This window comes from Pogoniulus pusillus, chromosome 25 (genome assembly GCF_015220805.1).
Source record: "Pogoniulus pusillus isolate bPogPus1 chromosome 25, bPogPus1.pri, whole genome shotgun sequence".
NCBI lineage: Eukaryota > Metazoa > Chordata > Aves > Piciformes > Lybiidae > Pogoniulus > Pogoniulus pusillus.
The window spans coordinates 11,377,224-11,404,583 of record NC_087288.1 but is presented as its reverse complement, the minus strand read 5'-3'; the positions used below and the strand labels follow the sequence as shown (position 1 = coordinate 11,404,583).

The following is a 27,360-nucleotide window of genomic DNA, read 5'->3' as shown; positions in this document are numbered from 1 at the left end:
GTGGTTGAGGCTCCATCTCTGGAGGTGTTTAAGGCCAGGCTGGACGAAGCTGTGGTCAGTCTGTTCTAGGGTAGGGTGTCCCTGCCCATGGCAGGGGGGTTGGAACTAGATGATTCTTGTGGTCCCTTCCAACCCTGACTGATTCTGTGATTCTATGATTCTATATTCAGATGCCCCTCTGCTGCTTTATAGAAGTTTGGAAATTAATGCTTTGGATCTCAATTTTTATTTTTGATACTTTATTTTTATTTTAAAAGCGATAAAATTTAACATCACTGAGTCATGCAGGAGAACGTTTATTAGCCTGCTGGCTAGGGTAACCTCCTGTGTTTTGCAGCAATCATCATTATCTGCAGAAGGAGCTTTATTTCATTTTGCAGCTGAGTTATCCTATGCATCACAACTAGGGCTGCACAAAACATATTTTCATTGCCTCCTTAATCTTAATTCAGGGAAAACTCCAAGCATTTCCCTTTCTTTTCCTTCCTTTCCTTCTTTTCTTTCATTTTTTTTTTGTTGGTTTGTTTTCTTTCTTTCCTTTCCTTCCTCTTCCTTCCTTTCTTCCCTTCCTCTTCCTTTCTTCCCTTCCCCTTTCTTCCCTCCCTTCCCCTTTCTTCCCTCCCTTCCCCTTTCTTCCCTCCCTTCCCCTTTCTTCCCTCCCTTCCCCTTTCTTCCCTCCCTTCCCCTTTCTTCCCTCCCTTCCCCTTTCTTCCCTCCCTTCCCCTTTCTTCCCTCCCTTCCCCTTTCTTCCCTCCCTTCCCCTTTCTTCCCTCCCTTCCCCTTTCTTCCCTCCCTTCCCCTTTCTTCCCTCCCTTCCCCTTTCTTCCCTCCCTTCCCCTTTATTTTATGTTTTGTTCTTTTCTCCCCTCTTTTTTTCCTTTTTCTGTTGTGGAGGTTTTGCGAGTTGCTGTCTAATTTTTTGTTCTGTTTTCGAAGATGTATTTATCTGAGCAGAGCCAGTGTTTGAAATATTTTGATTAAGTTACACTCTACTTTCATCTAGATGAAATGTTTTCTTAAAACAAGAAACAAATGAAAGGGAAGTGGTGAGTATATTAAAAAAAAAAAAACAAAAAACAAAAACCTTTGGTATGCTTTCTCAGTCCAGCTGGAAAAATGAGGCTGTTTTAGCCATGAAGTTTCAAAGGGAAGGAGCATTAAGAATGTAGAGAGATGTGATTGCTATAAGCAGGGAACTATGATGTGTAATAAAACAAAGGTGGTTTGAGTGGAGGCAAGGACTGTTATAGTCCTAACCTACACACATTTACACAGTGGTGTGTGAACGATAGACCCGTGACCAAATGAGCTTATTCTCTATCAGGCAGTGCTTCCTTCTTCTGACTCTAGGGACTATACAAGTCATGGATCAGCAAGCTGATAATAAGAGTTCTGTAACTGCCACAGCTTCTAGTGCTTTAGTTTATGAATCATCATGGCCAAACTGAGGAGAGTGTAGGAAGGAAATAATTACCTACAGATAAGTAATAAATGTTGTCGTGTATTGAGTACCAACTGATCATGGTCACCTCAAAACACAGGGAAAAATAGTTTCTTCAGCTTCAGAGCATTGTTAAATACCTCTTCATTCCTTAAAGAATAATAGAATCAACCAGATTGGAAGAGACCTCCAACCTCATCCAGGCCAACCTAGCACCATGGCACTAAGTGCCCCATCCAGGCTTTGCTTGAACACCTCCAGGGACAGCGACTCCACCACCTCCCTGGGCAGCCCATTCCAATGCCAATCACTCTCTCTGGCAACAACTTCCTCCTAACATCCAGCCTAGACCTCCCCTGGCACAACTTGACCCTGTGTCCCCTTCTTCTGTTGCTGGTTGCTTGGCAGAGAAGACCATCCCCACCTAGCTACAGCCTCCTTTCAGGTAGTTGTAGACAGCAATGAGCTCTGCCCTGAGCCTCCTCTTCTGCAGGCTGCACATCCCCAGCTCCCTCAGCCTCTGCTCACAGGGCTGTGCTCCAGGCCCCTCAACAGCTTTGTCACCCTTCTCTGGACACCTTCCAGTACCTCAACATCTCTTGATTTGAGGAGCCCAGAACTGGACACAGCACTCAAGGTGTGGCCTGACCAGTGCTGAGTACAGGAGCAGAATAACCTCCCTTGTCCTGCTGGCCACACTGTTGTATTGATGTTAAACATAGCACCACAAAGGTATATTTCAGTGCCATATTTCTCCATGAAACAAAGCTGAGAGGACAGCTTTTGTCCCTGTTTTAGGTATCTTGTCTTCTTGGGGATTTTCAAAAGCAGTTTCTATTCAGCTTTTTGTTCCAAAATGGTGGAAAACTGAAAGAGCATTGTGGAACACAGGACAACTGAAATCAGTGCTGTTGATCTGGAAGGCTTTTGAAGCTGGAGATGTTTTACTGTCATTGCTTTGTCCCTGCACAATGTTTTTCTGCAGAACTGAAAAAGGAGACCAAACACTGATAAAAATTGTTTAGAGTCCAAGACACAGGCACAGACAAGCACAACCATGGGGCTGGCATCCAGTTTTATGTTTGGTTCATGAATTCTAAGCTGTTTATGAGGTGAGCACATGTCTGAAGAATATATATGCCTGTATGAAAATCACCTAGGGTCATTAGATTTCAATTCTTTTAAGATTTTCCCTATTTCTAGAGGAAAAGAGTGGCTGTAGGCATATGATAACTGCTTGTGGTGAAAGAGAAGTCCTAATCCATATCATCTGGTTACTCTGTCCTGGCAGCACTAACATCAATATATTCATAGACCATTCTGAAACCTAGTTTTCAAGAGTCTTGGTGAAGTCCATTTTCTTCCTGTAATCAGCTCCCTACAATTTAATGTTTATGGTCTCTCCTGTGGCTTAAATCCATTATTTGACCTGTCTTCACTGAATAAATATTTGATGCTCTGTCAGCTGTGTCTGTTCCTAGGCTTCTGGAAAAAAATAGCAGTAAATTCAACAGGTAATGCTGTCTTTTCAAGCAGTATTGGAGAAGTTACCATTCAACAGGATTAACAGTGGCATTCTCTCTCTTTTTCATAAGATGAGGGCCTATTATTGTTATACTTTGAAATTCCCACATTTTTTATCTTCATTTCAGGAAATCAACAATTGAAAAAAAATAACTGTCCCCACTGAAAAAAAAAATCCACCCTACAACCCAAAAGCAATAACAACAACAACAACAAAATGCAGTGTAAAGGGGAGAATGTTCTGCCCTGAAGATGAGATTCGTACACATGGCACATTTGCACAGTGGTTCAGTGCTTGGTTTTAAGCATATTAACTTGCTGGCATCTGCAACTCCACATTGGGCTGCATGTGCTCTACTCCATGGATGGAAAGAGTTAGAGGCTGTACTTCCAGCCTGCCATTTTCAGACCAGTGGTGGTTTGGAAAGGCAAGTCAAAGAAGTATCTTGCCTATAACAGTTATGTTTTCAGATCAGAGTTTGAAGTATGTGGTGAGAAGTCTCATGTTCATGGGAGCAGTTCTTTCACTTATCATTTAGGCACCCACAAATGAGGCTTGCAGCATGTGGGGCAGTGAATGTGCTGAGGAGTGCTGAGGGTAGTAGAATAGGTTAAGATGTACCTTTCAAAAGGAAACCTTGAGTGCTGTGTCCAGTTCTGGGCTCCTGAGTTCAAGAGAGATGTTGAGGTACTGGAAGGTGTCCACAGGAGGGCGCCAAAGCTGGTGAGGGGCCTGGAGCACAGCCCTGTGAGGAGAGGCTGAGGGAGCTGGGGGTGTGCAGCCTGCAGAAGAGGAGGCTCAGGGAAGAGCTCATTGCTGTCTACAACTACCTGAAGGGAGGCTGTAGCCAGGTGGGACTGGTCTCTTTTCCCAGGCACTCAGCAACAGAACAAGGGGACACAGTCTGCAGTTGTGCCAGGAGAGGTCTAGGCTGGATGTTAGGAGGAGGTTTTTCATGGAGAGAGAGTGATTGGCATTGGAATGGGCTGCCCAGGGAGGTGGTGGAGTCTGTGTGGCTGGAGGTGTTGAAGCCAAGCCTGGCTGGGGCACTTAGTGCCATGGTGTAGTTGATTGTCTAGGGCTGGGTGCTAGGTTGGACTGGATGAGCTTGGAGGTCTCTTCCAACCTGGTTCATTCTATGGTTCTGTGACTCTTGGGGAGAGGTTTCTGAATGTGCTTGGCATTCATAGCTAGAAATTGTGGTTTAGCAGGGTGAGGGAGGCAGACGCCGAGCTCCCTTGTGAATCTCCCACTCTCTTGCCGCTCTGCTGTCGGGGCTGCCCTGGCGGACGCCCCTGTGGGCTGCCCCCGGCGCGCCCTGCGCTTCAGCACCGTGGCCAGCGCCGGGACTGCAGCGGCGGCCGTGCCCCGGCGCAGGGCTGCAGCCTGCGGCAGCCGTTTGAGTCCTCCTGGCACACAGAGTCATAGAATGCTTTGGGTTGAAAGGGGCCTCCAAAGGTCTTCTAGTCCAACCCCCTCTGTAGTAAGCAGGGGCATCCTCAACTAGGTCAGGCCACCAGGAGTCCTGTTGAGCCTCACCTTGAATTTCTCCAGGGATGAGGCCTCAGTCACCTCCTTGGGCAACCTGTTCTGGTGTTCCACCACCCTCATGGTAAAGAACTTGTTCATTGCACCCACTCTAAAGGTACTTTTCTCTGGTTTGAAACCACCACTCCTTGTCCTAACACTACAGGCCTTTGTAAACAGTCTCTCTCCAGCCTTCTTATAGACCCCATTCAGGTACTTGAAGGTTGTTGTTAGGTCTCCCTGGAGCCTTCTCTTCTGCAGGCAGAACAGCCCCAGCTCACTCAGCCTGTCTTCATAGGGGAGGCATTCCAATCCCCTGACTATTTTCATGGCCCTCCTCTGGACCTGCTCCATCAGGTCCATGTCCTTCCTGTATGAAGGGCTGCAGAGCTTGGTACTCCAGGTTAGGTCTCACCAGAGCAAAGTGTCAGCTGGATCTGCTGGCCATGCTTCTTTTGGTGAAGTCCAGGATGTGATTGGTCTTCTGGGCCACAAGTGCACACTGTCTATTCACATCCAGCTTTTTGTCCATCAGCACTCCTAAGTCCATTTCTGCAGGGCTGCTTTCTATTACTTCGTCCCCCAGCCTGTATTGGTAGTGAGAATTGTTCTGACTTAGGTGCAGAATCCTGCACTTGGTCTTGTTGAATGTTATGAGGTTGACCTGGGCTCACCTCTCCAGCTTGTCCAGGTCCCTCTGGATGCCATCCTGTCTTTCTGGCATATTGACAGCACCACTCAGCTTGGTGCCATCTGCAAACTTGCTGATGATACACTCAATCTCACTGTCTATAGTGCTGATAAAAATATTAAACAGTACAGGTCCCAGTACTGACCCCTGAGGGACCTCTCATCACTGCTCTCCATCTGGACTTCAAGCTGTTGAGAGGGTATCTCTGGATGCAAACAGCCAGCCAATTCCTTATCCTCTGAGCAGGCTACCCATTAAATCCATATCTCTCCAACTTGTCGAGTAGGATGTTGTGGGGGACCATGCTAAAAGCCTTGCAGAAGTCCAGATAGATCACATCCATAGGTTGTCCCTTGTCTACTGACATAGTCACTTTGTCGTAGAAAGCCACTAGGTTGATCAGGCAGGAATTGTCCCTAGTAAAGCCCTGCTGGCTGTCTTGAACCACCTCCCTGTCCTCTGTGTGCCTTTGTATGGCTTCTAGGAGGACCTGTTCCATGATCTTCCTAGGCACTGAGGTGAGGCAGGCAGGTCAGTACTTCCCATCCTTTTTCAAAATGGATGCAATGATTCCTTTCTTCCAGTCCTCAGGGACTTCACCTGACTGCCAGGACTTGTCAAATATCATGGAAAGTGGCTTTGCAACTACATCAGCTAATTTTGTCAGGACTCTGGGATGTGCCTCATCAGATCTCATGGGCTGGTACATCCTCAGGTTTCTCAGATGGTGACAAACCTTGTCTTGTTGGGGGGACTTTGTCTCCCTGGTCTCTGCCTTCTGGGCCATCAACATGAGGGCCATGAGGAGAGGGGTTGCCAGTGAAGACTGAGGGGAAAAGGTCATTGAGAATCTCAGCTTTCTCCTTTGTCATTGTCATTAGTTCCCCAATGTTGCTCATTGTGGGGGATACACTTTCTTTGACCTTCCTTTTCTGGTTTAAATATCTGCAGAAGCCTTTCTTGTTTTTCTTTGCATCCCTTGCCAAGTTCAGTTCTATCTGCATCTTGGCCTCCTTGACCTTGTCCCTACACAACCAGGCAATGTCCCTATACCCTTCCCAGGCTGCCTGTCCCTTCTTCCATTTGCTGTGTAGTCCCATCTTACCTTTCCATTTGAACATCAGGTTTCAACTCAGCCATGGTTTGAGAGAGCAATAAGGTCTCCCTTGAGCCTCCTTTTCTCCAGGATGGACAATCCCAGTTCCCTCAGCCACTTCTCATAAAATTTGTTCCTTAGACCCTTCTTCAGCTTCACTGCTGTTCTTTGGATATGCTCCAGCACTTCAATGTTCTTCTTGAAATGAGGGCCCCAAAACTGAACCCGGAATTTGAGGTGTGGCCTCACCAGGGCCAAGTACAAAGGTTCGGTCACTTTCTTAGCTGTTTCTGGTATGGACCAGGATGCTGTTGGCCTTCATGGCTACCTGGGCACAGTGCTGGCTCATACTCAGACATCAGCACACCTGAGGTCTTTTTCTGCCAGCAGCTTTCCAGCCACTCTTCCATAAGGCTGTAGAGTTTCAAGAGGTTATTTGGACCCAAGTGCAGGACTCTGCATTTTTCATGTAAAGTAGAGAAGGAATATTCTTTATAAAAGCACCTTTAAACCCCTACCACCTGTGGAAATGTGTTTTGAGAAATCAAGTACTTGGCTCAGGTCTTTACCAAATACAAGCAGACCTAGCTTAAGGTTCTGTCACATTGACTGATTTCTCAGAGAATGAGTCCTGTAGTATAGTAGCTAATCTTATATGGATTTTTCAGGAAAGATTTGTCTTCCTAGGTGGAAATCATTGAGTCTGCTTGTTGCTGAATCCTGCCTGAAAATGTTGGGTATCTCTCAATTTGGCTGGTAATTAACCCTCTTGTTCTTTAAGGCATAAGGAAACGATCAGTTTTATTCTTGATTGTGGAGAGGCCTGATGAATTTGGTCCTTCCCCTTGATAAATATCCCATTTTGCATATTTGTGAAGGAGAAAATGTTAAACTCTCTTTCAGGTCTGCCCTGGAAGGTCTTGCTCAGTAACAGATCCACATCATTTTTTAATCTTTTGTGATCACCTCTCAGATTACCACATTTTCCTGCAGACTATCAAATTGAGATGCCAAGCAAGGATATGTTCAAACTACTGAGCAGTATCTTAACTACTCATACTCCTCTACTTGTCATAGAATCATAGAATCAATCAGGCTGGAAGAGACCTCCAAGATCATCCAGTCCAACCTAGCACCCAGCCCTAGCTAATTAAGCAGACCATGGCACTAAGTGCCTCATCCAGGTTTTGCTTCAACACTTCTAGGGGTGGCAACTCCACCACCTCTCTGGGCAGCCCATTCCAATGCAAATCACTCTCCATGAAAAACTTCCTCCTAACATCCAGCCTAGACCTCCCCTGGCACAACTTGAGACTGTGTCCTCTTTTTCTGTTGCTGAGTGCCTGGGAAAAGAGATCAACCCACACCTGGCTACAGTCTCTCTTCAGGTAGTTGTAGACAGCAATGAGGTCTGCCCTGAGCCTCCTCTTCTGCAGGCTGCACACCCCCAGCTCCCTCAGCCTCTCCTCACAGGGCTGTGCTCCAGGCCCCTCACCAGCTTTGGCGCCCTCCTGTGGACACCTTCCAGTACTTCAACATCTCTCTTGAACTCAGGAGCCCAGAACAGGACATGGAACACTTTCAGACTAAATTTCAGAGTCATGGCTGAGAGTGTAATTACTCTTTGTATGAAAGACACAATAAGGAAACCTCTTCCAGAACCAGGTTCTCATCAAAACCTGAATCTGCAAAGTGCTGAACATTCTCAATTGGAGTAGGAAGCAAAACTGCTCGAGAGTTCACAGGTGCTGCTAGCATTTTTCCAAACTGGGACTAAATGTAGTAATGCTCTCAGGGTACCAAAACCATCCAGACATATACTCCAGCTGACTCTGTTATGGCTAAGTACTCTCATTGAGGCTGTGGTTGCGACTAGCTCTTGTGGCTGTCATTCAAAGTCTTCTATTTTGAGGGAGATTTGAAATTGCTATAGAAAATATTCCAAATCAAAATTCAGCACGTGCCCTCTCCCAGAGCCTGCTAAATGTTTTATTAGAGTTTGAGAAAATCTGGTTGTGTTTTTCTCACTTTTGTTCAGAGGAAATAAAATTAATGATTTGGTTTTGCTTTGTCTGCTCAGCTTTTTTTATTGTCTTATGTATATTTCTCTCCTTATGCTGGATCTATCCATTAGACATCTGAGGCCTGAGTCACTTCTGTTACAGGCGACTCTAATTTTCATTGTGATTTGTCTGGAGTGTTTCCTGCGGTGCTGTGAGATCCAAGTCTGGCCACTGGATTAAAGACATGATTGTGAAGTAGACATTCATCCTTTCAAAAGATGCAGTTCATGTAACAGCAGTCTTGTAGAGCCATTGAATACAAAGCCACTGCAGTCTTGTAGAGCCATTGAACACAAAGTCACTGCAGTCACTGCAGTCTTGTAGAGCTATTGAACACAAAGTCACTGCAGTCTTGTAGAGCCATTGAACACAAAGTCACTGCAGTCACTGTGGTCTTGTAGAGCCATTGAACACAAAGTCACTGCAGTCACTGTGGTCTTGTAGAGCCATTGAACACAAAGTCACTGCAGTCACTGCAGTCTGGTAGAGGCATTGAACACAAAGTCACTGCAGTCACTGCAGTCTGGTAGAGGCATTGAACACAAAGTCACTGCAGTCACTGCAGTCTTGTAGAGCCGTTGAACACAAAGTCACTGCAGTCACTGCAGTCTTGTAGAGCCATTGAACACAAAGTCACTGCAGTCACTGCGGTCTTGTAGAGCCATTGAACACAAAGTCACTGCAGTCACTGCAGTCTTGTAGAGCCATTGAACACAAAGTCACTGCAGTCACTGCGGTCTTGTAGAGCCATTGAACACAAAGTCACTGCAGTCTTGTAGAGCCATTGAATACAAAGTCACTGCAGTCACTGGTTTTGGGTTTTGTTTTTAAGCTCTGCCACTCTGACACCTATTTTGTGACTTGTTTTTATCTGCTGCTTGCCTAGCTTATACTCCCTTGTGGTCAGTGTTAATGCAGGTTGCTCTGTTTTAACATCCCCCAACCCCCCCACCCCCGGTTAGGAGGAGATTGAGGTGGTGCACTGGCGGATCTTTCTTGGTAATGCGTGTGATCTTGCATGTTTTCTCAAGGTTGGGGAAAGTTCGCTCGCTTGACCCGTGCCCTCACAAGCAGCCGAGGTGTGCTGCAGCAGCTTGCTCCAAGTGTGCAGAAAGGAGAGAATGTTCACAAGCATTCAAGACTTGCTGAGGTAATGTTTTGTTTCCTTGAGAAGCCGTAAAGAAATGCTTTTAGCCTTTGTGGATATGTTGTCTCTGTGTGGAACAAGTGCTGTCTGCCCCTTTGCCCTGGGAATCTATAGCCTGGTGCTGGCATGGAAGTTCAGAATATGGCACATGCTGTGAAACGTGTCCTGTGACAGTGAGATGGAAACAGGTATCTAAAAAGACTTCATGTTAACCTAATTTCAGTGTTGTGTTCTGTATCTCAGGAAGGTGTGATAGAAATTAATATTTGGTTATGACTTATGGATATTAATTTCTCTAGGAACATTGTTTTTATTATCAATATTAACATAGTCAGGAAAATTCCCAGAGAGTCTTTGGGTTTTCAGTTGACAGGAAGTAGTTGCACAGAGGGTATTTATAAACACAGAATGAAACAGTTTAAACAATCAGAACTTGGGGAAATAGGAAGGCAAACCCAGGAAAATCCTAACTTTGCTTATGGAGCCTTAGCATTAACTGCAGCAGATGTACTCACAATGTTTGATCCCTGAGTAAGTCTCCTGTACAAAGACGCTTCCAAAACCCACAATAATGATCCCGAGGTAAAATAGGAAATATTCCAGGCAGAGGGGAGGAGAGAAGAACTGAGTTGCTGCTGCTGAGCTAGGGCAAGCTGCACACACGTGGCTGCCGTGGTTCCCAGTTAACCAGCTGTGAATAGGTGCTGCTGCCGGTGAAGGGTCAGTGCAGAAGGGCAGAAAGGTGGTTTCTAAATCACTCCCCATGAAATACATAGTTTTGAAAATGAAACTGGCCAACAGGCACTAGCACCATTGTTCCGGCCAAAGAATTCAAAGCTTCCTGCCTCCTGTGACCATGCAGGCACCTTGAGGGGCAGCACAAGACACCTGACGTGGTGCTAAGCTCCTAGCCCTCAAGGCTTTGCTGGAGTCAAACCCTTATTGTTTGCTTATCTGACTCAACTTCCCAGACCCACAACAGCAGGAGGAAGGCAAGGGTTAAACTGGACTGACAGGACTTAGGCCAGGACACAAGCTCTTACAATGGCATTGTCATTAAAGTCGTATTTTCTCACTTAGTTTCCATTCTTCTGAGGGGCTCAGTGTTAGTAGGATCTTGAATAATTTTGTAAAACTGAGGTGAGAAAAGCTCAAGCTAGTAGAGAAGGAAATTCTGGAGAAGTCTTGGCAGAGTTTTTCTCTGCATTGTTTATGTCTAGTTCTTGTTTAGAGAGATCTTAATCACAGCATGCACTGGTTGGAAGGGACCTCTAGTCCAACCCCGCCCTGCAGCAGATCAGGTTGCTAATCCTGCTTTACAAACTGGTTAAGACCTATGTTTGGGTTACTGGTTTTGTGGATACAGCAGCTGTAAGACGCTGCAGACATACTAGGGAAATGACACCTTGTGATTCTTGCCAGTCACACCAACCTCGTGAGTAGACTCCAACTTTTGAGAAAAGCTTCAGGCAGAGAAAGCTTCTAGAAGTGTTTTGGGTTTTAGAGCTTTCACCACAAGGGGGAGAGACCATCCCAACTTTCCTGCAGCCGTCTCCTGGACCAGTAGCAGGGTCTCCCTAGCCTAAAAAAAGCTTAGGGTAAGCCTAATGAGGGTATGGCCAACATAGCATGGCATTCTTGTTTCACCTGTAGCTGTGAACACCATGGCAACATCTGTGACTCGTGTCAATAACTCATAATCTGCATGCCCACCCAGAGGTTGCTATAGTGCCTTGGAATTTGGAATAGACTCCCAATCCTACTCAAGACTTAGCAAATCAACACTCCTTCACTTCAGATGTTTACCCTGGAATTTTAATTGGTGCTGAAGTGTAGGCTGAAGTGTAAGGCAAAGGGTCTGAGGTTATTCTGTTTGGCTCAGCGAATCTTGGCCTGGACCTCAATGGCTGCGTAGTACTGAAACTCCTTGCAAACTGATGTGCTCAACAAGCCTTTGCAAGTACTCTAGCTGGCCCAGCCAGCTGATTCATTGCAAATAATAAAGTTTACATGTCTGAAATTAGTTTCTTTAATTGCTGACTGAATATTGCAGCCATTATTTAGAAAAGAACATTAGCCCCAACTGTGATGTTAGCTACCTTGTAGTGTATCTGCTGTAATGCCACTTAAGTCAACAGAGAAAAGCAGAGTGCAGATGGTCATACAGCAAAAAAAAACACCTTTTTTTTTAGCTTTGAAGACAAATGGGGTGCCAGGCTTCATAGTCTGGATGGAGAAGGTTGAAGGTGGGATCTCTAACTGTCTCTGTTACTTGATTCTCAGTTTTATATCTCTTTCTCTCCCCTCTTTTCAGCTCTGCAGTAGTTCCTCTGAAATTTTAAATTCAAATTGAAATGAATCCTTTTTCTTTTCCCACTCACTAGACATTTTACATCAATCCTATTTGCTTGAGAAGGTTCTTCATTTATTGCCATATTATTTGCACTCTTCTTAGTTCTTTATCACTTATGTTTTTGAATATTTGAGGACAAATTGTGTCCTAGAACCCAAGTGGGGCAAAGTATTGTACAAATACAGAGCAGGAGCCTGCCACAAAAGCTTACAAGCTCTTTTATCCTTTATGAAATATTAGTTTAAGAAAAGTGTTAGTGTGAAACAGCTTTGTTTTATCTGCAGGCCGTGAATAATGCAAGCAGTGTTGCTTAAGCCTCAAATAGGTACATCTATTTTAGCCTGACTTCTCTAATACCAGTCACAAAGTCATAGAATCATAGAATCAACCAGGTTGGAAGAGACCTCCAAGCTCATCCAGTCCAACCTAGCACCCAGCCCTAGCCAATCAACCAGACCATGGCACTAAGTGCCTCATCCAGGCTTTTCTTGAACACCTCCAGGGTTGGTAACCCCTCAGGGGACAGCACTAGTGACAGCTGCCAACTGGATGTGGCACCATTCACCACCATCCTCTGGACCCAGCCCTGCAACCAGTTCATGACCCATATCAGAGTGCATCTGTCCAAGCCACAAGCTGCCAGCTTTGCCAGGAGCTGCTTGTGGCAGATGGTGTCAAAGGCTTTGCTGAAGCCCAGGTAGACTACATCCATAGCCTGCCCCACATTCACCAGACAGGGACCAGATCATAAAAGGAGATCAGGCTGGTCAGGCAAGACCTGCCCTTCTTAAACCTAAAACTTGAAACTAAAACATAGTACATGTCTGCTCTGCACCTGCAGTGTTAGCTGAGGTATTCTGTACGTGTACAAGGCAGCTCTATGTAAACAAAATTGCATCACCATTTAAAAAATGTGATCCTTAAGAAAAATAAAAGCAAACAAAATCTATAATGGGGCCTGGCAGTACTGCTTGATAACAAAACATCTGCCTTTTGTTTGTTTGTTTGTTTACCAGGGTCTTAGAACTGCCAGTAAAATCTGCCTTAAGCTGAGGCTCAACACCCAGCCCTTTACTTGGGAGAAATTCATGTGGGTGCCTGTGAAAACAAAAGTATCGCTCTTACAAGAAGAGCCTGAAGGAGCTGGGGCTCTTTAGCTTGGAGCAGAGGAGACTGAGGGCTGACCTCATCCATGGTTATAAATACATAAAGGATGAGTGCCAGGAGGCTGGAGCCAGGCTCTGCTGGGTGATGCCCAATGACAGGACAAGGGGCAATGGATGGAAGCTGAGACATAAGGAGTTTCATTTAAACATGAGGAGGAAATGTTTCCTTGTGAGGATGACAGAACCCTGGAGCAGGTTGCCCAGAGGGGTTGTGGAGTCTCCCTTTCTGGAGATACTCAAAACACACAAGATGTGTTCCTGTGTGACCTGGTCTAGGTGATCCTGCTCTGGCAGGGAGGTTGGACTGGATGAGCTTTCAAGGTCCCTTCCAGCCTCTGAGATTCTATGATTCTATGAGAGTGAGAGAAAGCAAATATGCACAATCCAAAACACAAAATACAGAGATTAAACTGGAAATGAATGATTGTTTGTGTATCAGGGTTTCCTCCCTCCCAGGCATGCATTCTTATAAATAAATCATTGTAGCTGATTGTTGATACACTTTTATGAGTCCTGGCTGATGATACATGAATCAGTTTTTAACTAATCTAAGATTTTTTCTTGTTTGGTTGCTATATTAAAAAAAAACAACAACAACAAAAAACCCAAACAACAAAAACCTCACACAGCTTTGTGAAAGCCATGGTGAAATTTGTCATTTCTGCTCTTATGAAAGAATATTCTTTGGCTTTAGAGAGCTATTAAAACATCATACATCATTACTGCAAATAATAAATGCAGGTAATATAACTGTAGTGGCTGATGAATCAGAAGTAATTGGAATAATACTTTCATTAATAACTTTCTGCAAGAAATATTTCTTTTACTACAGTACAGCTCCAAAATAGGGAAAAGTCTTCCAAATCCTAGGCTATTTCAGTTATTTAGCAAATGATAGTCATGAGATATTTATTCAGTGCACATGGGTGGAAGCTCAGCATATCATTTTATATAGTTCTGTACATTTTCTTGATGATTACTTTTATATTAATCTCTTGGAAGCTTGGTTGTGATTTTGTTGGGTTTTTTCCCTTTCCAGAAGTAAGCTTACAAGCAGTTTGAATCTAGTTAGTATGTATGGATGAGTAACCACACCTGATTACTTCAGCAGATCCTTTGTCTCATATTTGCACTCGTCTCCTAGAAGCTGGAGTGCAGCAAGAGCACCTTGGAATGGGACAGAAGGTACTTTGCATATACCCAGCTTTGCTATATGGTGCAGAGAGAGCACAGTTTATAGCTCTTAATCTGCAGATGACCCAGGGGTGGTATCCTGTGTCATGAAGGATGGTGAAGAAATAGACTGTGTGGCCCTTGGTGTGAAAACTGAAGAGCTCTCCTAAGTTCCAGTGCAGGAACCTGACAAAACTTAGGTCTTTAACACGAAGCTCTTCAATTATTTCTCTGCAATGCTGAGCTCTCTTGTTGTTCTTAATGCCTGTTCTCTGAGATAATTAAGCCTTGTTATAGATACCTTTCTCTTCCTTCAATGAGATGAAGAATTTGATGCCTCTGAAACTCTGGCCCTTTCCTAACATCTGGTTTCAATCTCCCCTCTGCCAGTTTAAATCTATTAATCTTTGTCCTGTCATTACAAGACCTTGTCAGTAGTCCCTCCCCAGCTTTCCTATAGGTCCTCTTCAAATACTGGAAGGCCACTATAAGGTCTCCTCGAAGCCTTCTCTTCTGCATACTGAAGAGCCCCAACTCTTGTGGCCTGTCCTCATAGCAGAGCTGCTGCAGCCCTCTGAGCATCTTTGTGGCCCTCCTCTGGACTGGCTCCAACAGTTCCATGTCCTTCTTGTGTTGGGGGCTCCAGAACTGCACACAGGACTCCAGGTAGGGTCTGAGGAGAGCAGAGCCAAGGGGCAGAATCCCCTCCCTTGCCCTGCTGGCCACACTGCTCTTGCTGCAGCCCTGCACAGGGTTGCTGTCTGGACTGCACTCACACTGCAGGCTCATGTTGAGCTTTTCATCAGTGCAGACCCCCAGGTCCTTTTCCTCAGGGCTGCTCTCAGCCATTCCTCACCCAGCCTGGAGTTGTGCTTGGGATTGTGCTGACCGAGGTGCAGGACCTTACAGTTGGCCTTGTTGAATGTCATGAGGTTGGCCTGGGCTCACCTCTGCAGCCTGTCCAGGTCCCTATGAATGGATCCCTGCCTTCTAGCAAGTCGACTGTGCCACACAGCTTGGTGCCATCTGCAGACTTGCTGAGGGTGCACTCAATTCCTCTGTCCATATCACTGACAAAGATTTTAATCAACACTGGTGGCAGCACTGACCCCCGAGGTATGCCACTTGGTACTGGTCTGCAGGTGGACATTGTGCCCTTGATCACCACTCTCTGTGTGCCACCATCCAGCCAATTCCATATCCAGCAGTGCTCCATCCATCCAGTCTATGTTTTTCCAGTTTGATGACCAGGTTATCATGTGGGACAGAGTCAAATGCCTTACTCAGGTCCAGGTAGATGATGTAAGTTGCCCTTCCCTTGTCCACTGTTGCTGTGAGTTCATGACAAAAGCCACCAGATTTATCAGGCATGATGTGCCCTTGGTTCTTTTATTTTTCTCAAACGAGCTAGGGAAAAGTACTTTGCACTTAGTGCTGATATTTCAAAGCACTGAATCAGCAAGGTTGTTTATTATCTTGGCAAGTTGAAACCAGAAGCCTGTTTTCCTCTGCATTCAGTTGAGTTTTACATCCCTGCAGTTCCCCTGGCTTGGCAGTATTTTTTGTTTTTAACAATTTACAGCAAAATAACAGCCACGATAATGTAGCCCTTTCTGTACTGTCAAACAGGCATTGCTCCTGCATTTTTTACTAGTACTTAGGTATATGGGAATACATTAGTATGTTTTCCTGTAAATTTTGTCTGGGTGATGCAAAATTGCCACAAGAGTACAAAGAGGCTAGCAGTGGCCAAAGTGGAGCACAGCCTACTTTCCTCAGCCTACAACTTACATATATGTATAAAAGAATCAATCTCAGAAGAGCTAACAAAAAATATGTAGGTTTTTTTTAGTGTTTTCTGGCTGAAATTCCTGTGCTGATGTGATGGTTTGGGTGTTACCCACACCCCCACACTTAAGAAAATCACCCAGACTAGACTCAGTGACGGGGAGTTAAGGACTGAAGCTTTATCTTCACATCTTAGCACAAGATACAAGGAGATACTTACAATATTTACAGCTGTAGACAGAAATAGACAAGTTAAAGGTAATACAGAAACACAGCAGCCCTCCCAGAAACCAGAGTCCCCAGGAGGGGCTCCCAACCACCCTTCCACCTCCTTTCCACCCCTGTACCTTATCCCAGACTTTGCCTTACATTCAAGGAGAGTTTGGAGAATCAGCCAGGGGGATTAGGAAGCAGAGAGATCAGTTAGCAGGTTAGGGAGAGGAGGGAGGTAGCCGGTAGCCAGACAGCAACTGTGTTATCTGTGTTTTTGTTCTTGTTTTTATACACCTCAGCAAGCCTATGAGTGCAGCAGACATCACCATTGTTTCCTTTTCACAGCCTAGAATCTAATTCCTCTCACTAAAATCTGCCAGCTAGGCTCAAACTAGCAGAGCTGATTAGATTGGTTGCCAAAGCATTGGACTTTTCACACAGCATCAGAGGCTAAAAAATAAGCTCTAGGAGACATGTGAGTGCAAAAGAAGCAATTCCTTATTTCACCCTAAGCTTATGGGCTGATGCAGTCTCCCCATGCCAGTGAGATCTCAGCATTAGAAAATGCTGCAATGCTGAAATCCAGTTGAGAGTGAGATGGACTTCGTGGTAGAAAGTGTTTGGTTTTGCTGGGCAGTTGTTCCAGTGAGTGCACATTGCAGAGGACTCTCCTCGCCCAGTGAAGCATGTTTCAGGCTTGAGATCTTAGGATAGAGCTCTGCTACTCGTGTGAATCCTTGTTTTTATGAGTAGTAGCCAGTAGTGCCTCAGTGCTTTCCAATTGATTCAGGTCCAGCTGTGATGTTCAAAAGGGAAGGCAGAGATATTTGCAATATTGATCCTGAACTGGAGCTTTTGAGAAGACACTTTCTAACATTTGTTACCGGGACTGCAAACAAACCCTGAAGGGAACAATGTTCTGAGTACATGCAATGACTCAATATGCAACCTATGCCTCTTCTAATCACTGCCAGTGAATCCTGGGGTCTTCATTGGCTGGCCAGTGCCTCCTACAGAGAAAAAAACTGCTTCTGTATTGTGCTACATCCAGCTGCTCTCACCACAAAGTGACTTCTTTGTCTTTTTGGCACTCTGGAGAACCCGTGTGAATCACAGGCAGGAGTGGTGGGGTACTTAATAATGCATGGGGGCATGTCTGGGTCCTGATTTGGTCTGTGAGAGTTCTGCTGAAGGGAAAATGTTTGGTTTTTTTTTCAATCTTTGCTGTCATTCTAGAAACTAAGTGAAACAAGAGCACAGTCCTTTTTTGTTTGTTTGTTTGTTTTGTTTTAAGGTCTTGAAGCCTCTGTGCTAACATGCAGGTGTCTGAGCAGGTCATGATACTTTGCTGGAGCTCAAAGTCAGCAGGCTTGCAGCTCTTAACTCTCATTTACACGTGTGCAAGGGACTGTGATCTGACAGTGCCTCACTTCTGTTGCACAGAAGAGTAAATGATTACGTGAGGTTCAAAGCAGCAGGGAACTCCATTTGAGGCTGCTTTATCCAGCTAGGAGTCTTGTAGCTGATTGTTTCCTCTTGTCCCCTCTGTTGGAAAAAAGCTCACAAGTTCAACAAAATAACCCAACAAACCCCCAAACCACCAAACAACCCCCAAACAACCAAATCAAACCAAACCAGTCAGAAAAGCATGCAGATAAAAATCTGTGTCTAAATAACAACATTAAAGCAGTTGAGATAAGGAGTGTGAAAGGAAGAAATCCTTCTATTAGAGCTATGTTGTCTGATCTTTTCTCTGAGAAGGTGGTCATTTAATTTCCTTCTATGGTTCCTATTGCTCCAAGCTGCCTGTAAATAAATGTGATAAAGGGACCACCCTCCTAACCTGTTCTCCTGGGTTCTGTGAGTTTGGCACTAACAACACATCTCATTCAAGCAAACCTCCATTTTCTTTTCAGTTTTCAACTGTAACTCATCTAGGGTAAATTTAATTTTAAAATTTAAGATGTCTTTATTTTGAGAGAAGTCATTCATGCTGCTTTCACCCTCATGCATATCCATTGACGTAAATAAGCACCATCTTCTCCATAGGTGTGTAAAAGAAACTTTTAGTTCCCAAGAATTCAATATATGATCATAGAATCATAGAATCAACCAGGTTGGAAGAGACCTCCAAGATCATCCAGTCCAACCTAACACCCAGCCATAGCCAATCAAACAGACCATAGCACTAAGTGCCTCATCCAGGCTTTGCTTGAGCACCTCCAGGGGCGGCAACTCCACCACCTCTCTGGGCAGCCCATTCCAATGCCAATCACTCTCCATGAAAAACTTCCTCCTAAGATCCAGCCTTGACCTCCCCTGGCACAACTTGAGACTGTGTCCCCTTGTTCTGTTACTGAGTGCCTGGGAGAAGACCCCACCTGGCTACAACCTCCCTTCATACTTGTTTTGCACTAGCATGCAGAACTGGAGAGGTAGTAGCCTTAAAATAGGCAGTGTTGATTAAGATTGCAGTTACACATAACACTGGGAGCATATGTTTAGCTTAAGGTCCAGGCTTTAAAACACCTGCTGCCAGCCCATCTTCTGCTGTAGCACATTTTTTGAATTCAGACTTAACTAACTACATTCTAACATTAGTGAAGATACTGATCTTCGCTCAGTGAAAAATTGAAGTACAAAGTGAGTTTATTGAGGCTAATGATAGTTTCATGTGGGTGTGACAGTTTGGGAGTTACCTGCCCCCCCCCCCCCCCACTCTTATGAATTCACCTAGACTAGACTCAGCCAGATGGAAATTAAGGAATGAAGCTTTACATTCACAGCTTAGCACAAGATACAAGCAGATATTTAAAATATTTAAAGCTACAAAAAAGCTGGGAAAGGACTTCTTAGACTATCAGGTAGTGGCAGGACTAGGGGGAATGGAGCAAATATGGAGGTGGGTAGGTTCAGACTGAACATGAGGAGGAAGTTCTTCATCTTGAGAGTAGTGAGAACCTGGAGGGGGTTGCCCAGGGAGGTGGTTGAGACCTCATCCCTGGTGGTGTTTAAGGCCAGACTGGATGAGGCTGTGGCCAGTCTGTTCTAGGGTAGGGTGTTCCTGCCTATGGCAGGGGGATGGGAACTAGATGATCTTTGTGGTCCCTTCCAACCCTGACTGATTCTATGATTCTATTCTAAGTATAGAAGTTAAAAGTAATACAAAACACAATGCTCCTCCAAGAAGTCAAGAGTCCTCAGGAGGGGCTCCAATCACCCTTCCACCTTCTTTCCACCCCTCTACCTTACCCCAGAGTCTGCCTTACGGTCAAGGTGAGCTACGAGGATCATCAAGGGGGGTTAGAAAGCAGAAGAATTAGTTACACAGAAAGCAGACCAGGGAGAAAACGCAGACACCAGCTGCAACAGAGGCACACGCACACTGTCTTATCTGTGTTGTGTGTTCTTGTTTCTATACATCTCAGGAAGCCCACGAGTGCAGCAGACATCACCATTGTTTCCTTTTCACAGCCTATAATCTAATTTCTCTCACTAAAATCTTCCAGTTAGCCTCAAACCAGCACAGTAGGCTTTGGTCATACAATGGCTGGAGAAGAGGAACAAAAGCCTGTGCATTCATGATAGATTGTAGTACAAGGCTATTTGAGATAGAGTACAATGACAATTTAAATAGACAATGTTGAGAACCAATGTGGTCCACTGGTGCTGGACTGCATCTCAGAAGCTGTGGTATTGTTCCTGGTTTTGCCATTGATTTCTATTTGCAGTGGCCTTCCTTCCCATCATTTATCTGTCTCATCTATTTAGACTACTGAAGTAGCTGTCTCCTTCACTCTATGTCTTGGAGATCTAGCACTTTAAGCTTAGTGTAAGAAAATAATGGCATTAGAAAAAACCCAGCTGGTCTTATGTTCATGCTGATTTGTTTAACATAATACTTATTTTGATTTCCTTGCCATGTGATGTTAAAAGGAGCTAATGGACACATCTTCTTGACAACCGCTATGCTTTCTTTTGTATATGTATATATATATATATGTATATATGTATTTCTGTTACCTATGTGAAAGAAAGGAATCCCCATTGTGAAAAATAACACAGCAACAATTAACATGTTTTCTTTTTCTCTTGAAATCTGTGTCACTGCAGGTCCTGCAGCTGGGCTCTGAAATTCTCCCGCAGTACAAGCAAGAGGCACCAAAGACTCCGCCGCACATCATTTTGCATTATTGTGTTTTCAAGACTACCTGGGACTGGATCATCTTGATTTTAACTTTCTACACTGCTATTTTGGTCCCTTACAATGTCTCCTTTAAGACCAAACAGAACAACGTGGCATGGCTCGTCGTCGACAGCATCGTGGATGTCATTTTTTTGGTAGACATAGTGCTCAATTTCCACACCACCTTCGTGGGGCCAGCGGGAGAGGTCATCTCTGATCCAAAGCTGATTCGCATGAACTACCTGAAGACGTGGTTTGTGATTGATCTGCTCTCATGCTTGCCCTACGATGTCATCAACGCATTTGAGAACGTTGATGAGGTCAGTATCCTAGTTCTCCTTCCACCCATTTATTATTACTTAATAGTGAGGGTAGATGGGACAGAGAAGAAAGTAATTCATGCTTTTTATTGTTTCAAATTAGTGTACGTATGTCTCTGCTAGCTGCCCGCAGAAGCACACGTGGAAATCTGTGAGTCCTGCTAAAAGGACCCATCTTTAAATGCATCAGTGTGATGGTTTGGCTGTTCACCACACCCCCACACTTTGGAAATCACCCAGACTAGACTCATCTGGCTCTGGAAATATGAATGAAGCTTATATTTACAGCTGGCACAATATGCAAACAGATATTTACAGTATATACAGTTATAGACAGAAATAGACGATCAAAAGGTAATACAGAAACACAACTCCCCTCCCAGAAACCTGAGTCCCCAGGAGGGGCTCTCATCCACCTCTTCACCTTCCCCCTACCCCTCTCAACCTTACCCCAGTCCCAAGGAAGAATAGAGGTTCAGCCAGAGGTTTAGGAAGCAAAGTGGGTTAGCCCAAAATGGAGAGTGAGGCTAGAGAGATGCAGCTCAGCCAGCAGCCCAAGTGAGAGTGATGCCGAGTGTGTTATCTAATGTTTTTATTTCTTGTTCCTATACTTCTCAGCAAGGCTGTGAGTGAAGTAGACATCACCATTGTTTTCTTTCCACAGCCTGTAATCTAGTTCTTCTCACCAAAACATTCTAGCCTGCTTCAAACTAGCACAGCAAGGAAAGGCTGACATGGCTCAAAATCTGTGTTTATTTTCTGTCATTTTACATCCTTGGAGTTCAGGAGGACAAGCAGAAGCAGGCAGCAGAGCCTCTGTATAGTAGTGAGGGAAAATGGCCAGCCTGATCTAGGGTAGGGTGTCTCTGCCCATGGCAGGGGGGTTGGAACTAGGTAATCCTTGTGGTCTCTTCCAACCCTGGCTGATTCTATGATTCTAAACCGCATCATCCAACCTACCATGAATAGCCTGAGCTGGTGTGTTAGGGTTTCTGGGGGCAGAGTTCTCTTGGTTTTGCTGAACAAGATGTGTGTGCTAATGGCAGTTCTTCACACGAGCAAGTGGGAAGTATAATACACTTCTCTCACCTGCTTCTAATAGAATCATAGAACGCATTGGATTAGATTGTACAATAGGTCCCTTTCTATATACAGTGCAGGAGGTGGCAAAGAGGCAGGCAGAGACTTGCTAGATCTTATCTGACCACTACAAAATACTGCGTGGGTATCTGATAATTGTTTGGTAAGAGCTGATTTAGAGAAAGGTGAAGAAATTGAAGACATTGCCTTGATTCTTACTTGGTAATTCCATAATTAGAAGAAAGGACAGGAAGACACCTGGAAAGGTAGACTCCTCCTTAATTCTCACTCATTTATTTGGGAACAGGTCACAAGCCAGCAAAACAGCTAACTTTAAACCACAATGCCACCCTGGTTTAACTGCTTATTCTCTGGATCAGGCTGCTAAGAAGATATTCCTACACTAAATATATTAAGATTCCATGCCTAAGTAGTTCAGAGAGATAATGAATTAATAACATTTTAGAGACTATTCCAGCAGCCTGCTTTCCAATTGCATGTTATCAAATCTGTAACTTCAACTAATGATGTGTCTGTATTTACCTGTGACATGTTCTAAACCTGTAACATAGATACACATCTCATCAGTACTTACTATTTAATTTCCAGCCTGTGAAATATAACTTCTGTGGGTTTCTTTAAAGCATATTTATATTATAAGGGACAACCTAGCTATTAAAGAAAAACATGCTAAGTGAAATATCTGGGTAGAAAGTACTCCTGTGAAAATACACTGCACAAGATTTTAACAAGTTTAAAGTATTTTTATCAGTGGCTGAAGGACAAGCAGGCAAACTATGGAGTGTAGTGGAAAAAGCATGATGCTGTTTGATGTTTAACTCCCTAGAGAGGTTTTCATTCTATATAAAGCTACAGACTGAAATAACACAAATGACATCAAGCGAAAAAGCCTTTGTGAGACCTGTCCTTAAATATTTGTTTGCCGTGAAGAAGGCCCAGGCTGCAGATTACTCTGCAGTGCTTTTGTGTGTTACTTTGTGGTGGCAATGGAAGGAGTGGCCAGCTCCCTTTGTGATGTTTAGGCTGAAAGAGTGGGAGAGGAGGGGAAGAAGGAAAGGAAGGAAGGGAAGGAAGGGAAGGAAGGGAAGGAAGGGAAGGAAGGGAAGGAAGGGAAGGAAGGGAAGGAAGGGAAGGAAGGGAAGGAAGGGAAGGAAGGGAAGGAAGGGAAGGAAGGGAAAGAAAGAAAGAAAGAAAGAAAGAAAGAAAGAAAGAAAGAAAGAAAGAAAGAAAGAAAGAAAGAAAGAAAGAAAGAAAGAAAGAAAGAAAGAAGGAAAGAAAGAAGGAAAGAAAGAAAGAAAAGAAAGAAAGAGGGAGAAGGAAGGAAGGGAGAAAGGGAAGGAAGGAAGGAATGAGAGGAAGGGAGAAGGAAGGAAGGAAAGAAAGGAGGAAGAAAGAAAGGAAAGAGAGAAGGAGAGTAAGAAAGAGAAAGAGACAAAGAGAGAAAGAGAGAAAGAGAGAAAGAAAGAAAGAAAGAAAGAAAGAAAGAAAGAAAGAAAGAAAGAAAGAAAGAAAGAAAGAAAGAAAGAAAGAAAGAAAGAAAGAAAGGAAGGAAGGGAGAAGGAAGGAAGAAAGGGAAGGAAGGAAGGAAGGAAGGAAGGAAGGAAGGAAGGAAGGAAGGAAGGAAGGAAGGAAGGAAGGAAGGAAGGAAGGAAGGAAGGAGAGAAAGGGAGAAGGAAGGAAGGAAAGAAAGGAAGGAAGGAAGGAAAGAAAGAGAGAAAGGAAAAGAAAGGAAGAAAAAAGAAACAGAGAAGGAAGGAAGGAAGGAAGGAAGGAAGGAAGGAAGGAAGGAAGGAAGGAAGGAAGGAAGGAAGGAAGGAAGGAAGGAAGGAAGGAAGGAAGGAAGGAAGGAAGGAAGGAAGGAAGGAAGGAAGGAAGGAAGGAAAAGCAAAGCAAAGCAGGAGACCAAAAAGATCTCATCCAAAAAGGAAGGAAGCTTTTCCTCCCATAGCAACCTGCAGGTGATTTTGCTGGAGGAGCATTTCATAACCATAGCCTGGTAATGTGACCTACAGAACATCACTGAGGAAAATGTGTGTACCAGTGACTGTGACAGCCCTTCAGCTGTGCACAGGTGCTCTCAGATTTGTGGTAGCAGTTCTGCAGAGAAATTCTTGTGCGAGTTTGGATTTCTTCTGGTTCTTCGTCTCCACGTTGCCCTGTAACAATGAGAGGCTGATCAGTGCAGTGTTAGTTTTAGTTATTCCAGCTGTTACAGTGTTAGTTTTAGTTATTCCAGCTATTGTGTCCAAAGGAAAAAAAACATTTTTCTTGATGCTATCTTATCTTGTCTCACTTTACTCTAGTGGATTCTGACATTTATCTGGTATAAATCATTGTAGTCATTAGAGCAGAGTTTCCACTGGTGTAAATTGCTGTGCTTCTATTAAGGGCTCAAAAGTAGTTTATAGAACCTAAGGAGCTTTACCAGCAATGTCAGCAGAACATCAGGTGGAGGCTCAGGGCAGTATGTGCTGATGACTGTTTTCATGAACTACCTCTAGAGAGGAAGAAAATCTTTTATTGAAGAAAAAAAGAGCTACATTCAAAAATACTGCTTGTGAAAAGAAGTTGCCTTACATCTTTCTCTCAATGGTGTGGATCAACTCTCTTTCTTTTGAACGTGATGGTTTAAATTCTACTTACCTCTCATCCTGTGTTACCACCATATTACTGCACAGTTGGATGGAGTTAGCTGTGAGGCTGCACTGTCTAGTTTGGAAGTAGCCAAACTGGGTTGTTATCTGTGTGTCACTCTGGTTTTGCTAAAAGGAAATCCCTTGGAGCCATAAGACTGGAGTTGTTAGGTGGTCGTGACTCCTGCAGGGGTTAGTTTTTTTAATCCTAATGTGAATTACCTTTAAAACAATGCCAGAGATTACTCACAGAACCACAGAATCATAGAATCAACGAGGTTGGAGGAGACCTCCAAGCTCATCCAGGCCAACCTAGCACCCAGTCACAGCCAATCAACTACACCATGGCACTAAGTGCCCCAGACAGGCATTGCTTCAACACCTCCAGGGATGGCAACTCCACCACCTCCCTGGGCAGCCCATTCCAATGCCAATCACTCTCTCTGCCAACAACTTCCTAACAACATCCAGCCTAGACCTCCCCTGGCACAACTTGAGACTGTGTCCCCTTCTTCTGTTGCTGGGTACCTGGCAGAAGAGACCAACCCCCCTGGCTACAACCTCCCTTCAGGTAGTTGTAGACAGCAATGAGGTCTGCCCTGAGCCTCCTCTTCTGCAGGCTACAGTGTGAGTGTGAACTCTGTGTTTTGAACTTCCCTGAAAAACTCTTTGGGTTTGTTGCAGTGTGAAACATGAGGTATATTTTCAATTCACATTTTTGAATGCCATTGGAATTCCAATTTCCTCTCTCACCACAGTTGAGAATATTTTTGTCCACGAAAATAATTTGAATTCATTAACTATTAATCAGTACAACTATTAATAACTACAATTAATACAAGAGGCACTTAAGTATGAATAGCCACATTCTACAGATGGAGGAGGAAAGAAAAACCATGAATGTCTTTTTTCAAGGCTGTAGAATTAAGTTAGAGAATGTAGGAAGCTTCTGGTCTCAAAGATGCAGTACAGTATCTCATGTTCAGATATGAACTGAATACCAGAAATGAAGCAACAGATAGCTGTAGGGAAATTTCTGTTGTTACTTATGCAAAAGAAAAGCTATAAATGTTTGCAGGCTCACAGGATATTAGAGGATGGAAGGGACCCAATGAGATCATCGAGTCCAAGCCCCCTGCCAGAGCAAGACCATCCAATGTAGATCAGGTCACAGAGGAACACATCCAGGCAGGCCTTGAAAGTCTCCAGAGAAGGAGACTCCACAACCTCTCTGGGGAGCCTGTGCCAGTGCTCTGTGACCCTTACAAACTTCTGTTGAGGAACTCCTGTACTGCAGCTTACATCCATTGCTTCTTGTCCTATCCCAAGGAGCAAGTGAGCAGAGCCTATCCCCCCACTCCTGGCCAGCCTTCAGATACTTATAAACATTTATCAAATCCCCTCTAAGCCTTCTTTTCTCCAGACTAAACAGCCCCAGGTCCCTCAGCCTCCCCTCGTAAGATATGCCCTCCTGTCCCCTAATCATCCTCGTAGCCCTGCAGCCAGCACCAGCATCTAGTTCAGATCCCTTCCAGATCTGCCTCCATCTGCATGTTTGAACTATAGAAGAACTGTGTCTGAGTAGACCCAAAGATGAGCTCGAATGACCAAATAACTGCTTGATGGTAGCTCAGCAGCAATGCAGCACTAAGCACAGCTTGGAAATCTGGAGAGCATGGTGGTGGAGGAGGTTTGCTTGGTTTGGTGTCTGCTTACGAGAGTCCCTTGAAAAATATGGCAAAGTCTGTAGGAGATGAGTGCTCTGGGCTGCAACCTGTCAGAGGCCTGGAGGAGCAAAGCTGAGGGAGTTGTCGATGTGAAGAGGCTCAAGTTGTGCCAAGGGAGGTCTAGGCTGGATTTTAGGAGGAAGTTTTTGGCAGAGAGAGTGATTGGCATTGGAATGGGCTGCCCAGGGAGGTGGTGGAGTCGCTATCCCTGGAGGTGTTGAAGCAAAGCCTGGCTGAGGCACTTAGTGCCATGGTCTGATTGATTGTCTAGGGCTGGGTGCTAGGTTGGCCTGGATGAGCTTGAGGTCTCTTCCAACCTGGCAATTCTATGACTCTAAAGAGAGAACAGTACTTTGTCTGTGTAAGCTATCCAATCGGTATGAGACTAACAGGATGAAAATGCTGAATTACATTTTCAGTGGCAAAATTTACAGTGATAGCCTTTGTCCAAGAAGGAAGCCTAATTGAATATATTACATTATGAGCTGCTTCAAAAAAGCTTCTCTTAGAGTGATCTTTACACTGGATATAAATGGAAGCATGTTTTAGGGGTGGAGATCATCATGATTTGCTGTTCTTTTTTCTCCATTCAGCGTACTTGTATTGATTTGAGGCAGAATGTCAGATGAGATGACAGAGGGTATTTATTTGAGGAGATAAATGGTTGCTTTATAGTCTGTTTCGTAGTAGGGATTGGATTAGAATTGGAAAGATGGAGTGGCATTAGGTGCCAGTTACACTAAATTATTCCTGGGTGTTTTGCTTCTTCAAAAATCTTCTGGATCCAGTGGCTCCCCTGAATCCTAGCACCGGGAGTTAGACTGCTGCCTGTCAGGGTCAGTATTTTATTTCATGCTGTGAGAAGTAGATTTTTGGTATCCTTTTTCTGGCTCTTAGAGTGCAAAAAAAGGGAGAGCTTCTTACTCGGATTTATTGGATTTGTGAGTGTGCCTGTATGTGTAAGGCAAGGATAGACATAGTTTGATAAATGAAAAGTCAGCCCTGTACTGGATACATGAATTATTGATGTTTGTCAATTCTAACCAAGATCACATCTAGCTGACCAAAATAAGCTTTTTGAGTCTAGAATCATAGAATCAGCCAGATTGGAAGAGACCTCCAAGATCATCCAGTCCAACCTAGCACCCAGCCCTAGCCAATCAACCAGACCATGGCACTAAGTGCCCCAGACAGGCTTTGCGTCAACACC

General features: G+C 44.4%; 1 protein-coding gene across 3 annotated transcripts in view; it reads left to right on the top strand.

Annotated features, from left to right (window-relative positions):
• The window catches only part of KCNH1 (potassium voltage-gated channel subfamily H member 1), a 183,025-nt gene that overhangs the window by 37,106 nt on the left and 118,559 nt on the right, over positions 1-27,360 (top strand). For all 3 annotated transcript variants that reach the window (XR_010307047.1, XR_010307046.1, XM_064164431.1), the window contains exons 5-6: positions 9,375-9,493; positions 20,297-20,689. Coding sequence is in view for 1 of the 3 variants with exons in the window: in XM_064164431.1 (XP_064020501.1) it covers positions 9,375-9,493; positions 20,297-20,689 (512 nt within the window). In the remaining 2 variants the exon portion in view is untranslated. The remainder of the gene's footprint in view (positions 1-9,374; positions 9,494-20,296; positions 20,690-27,360) is intronic.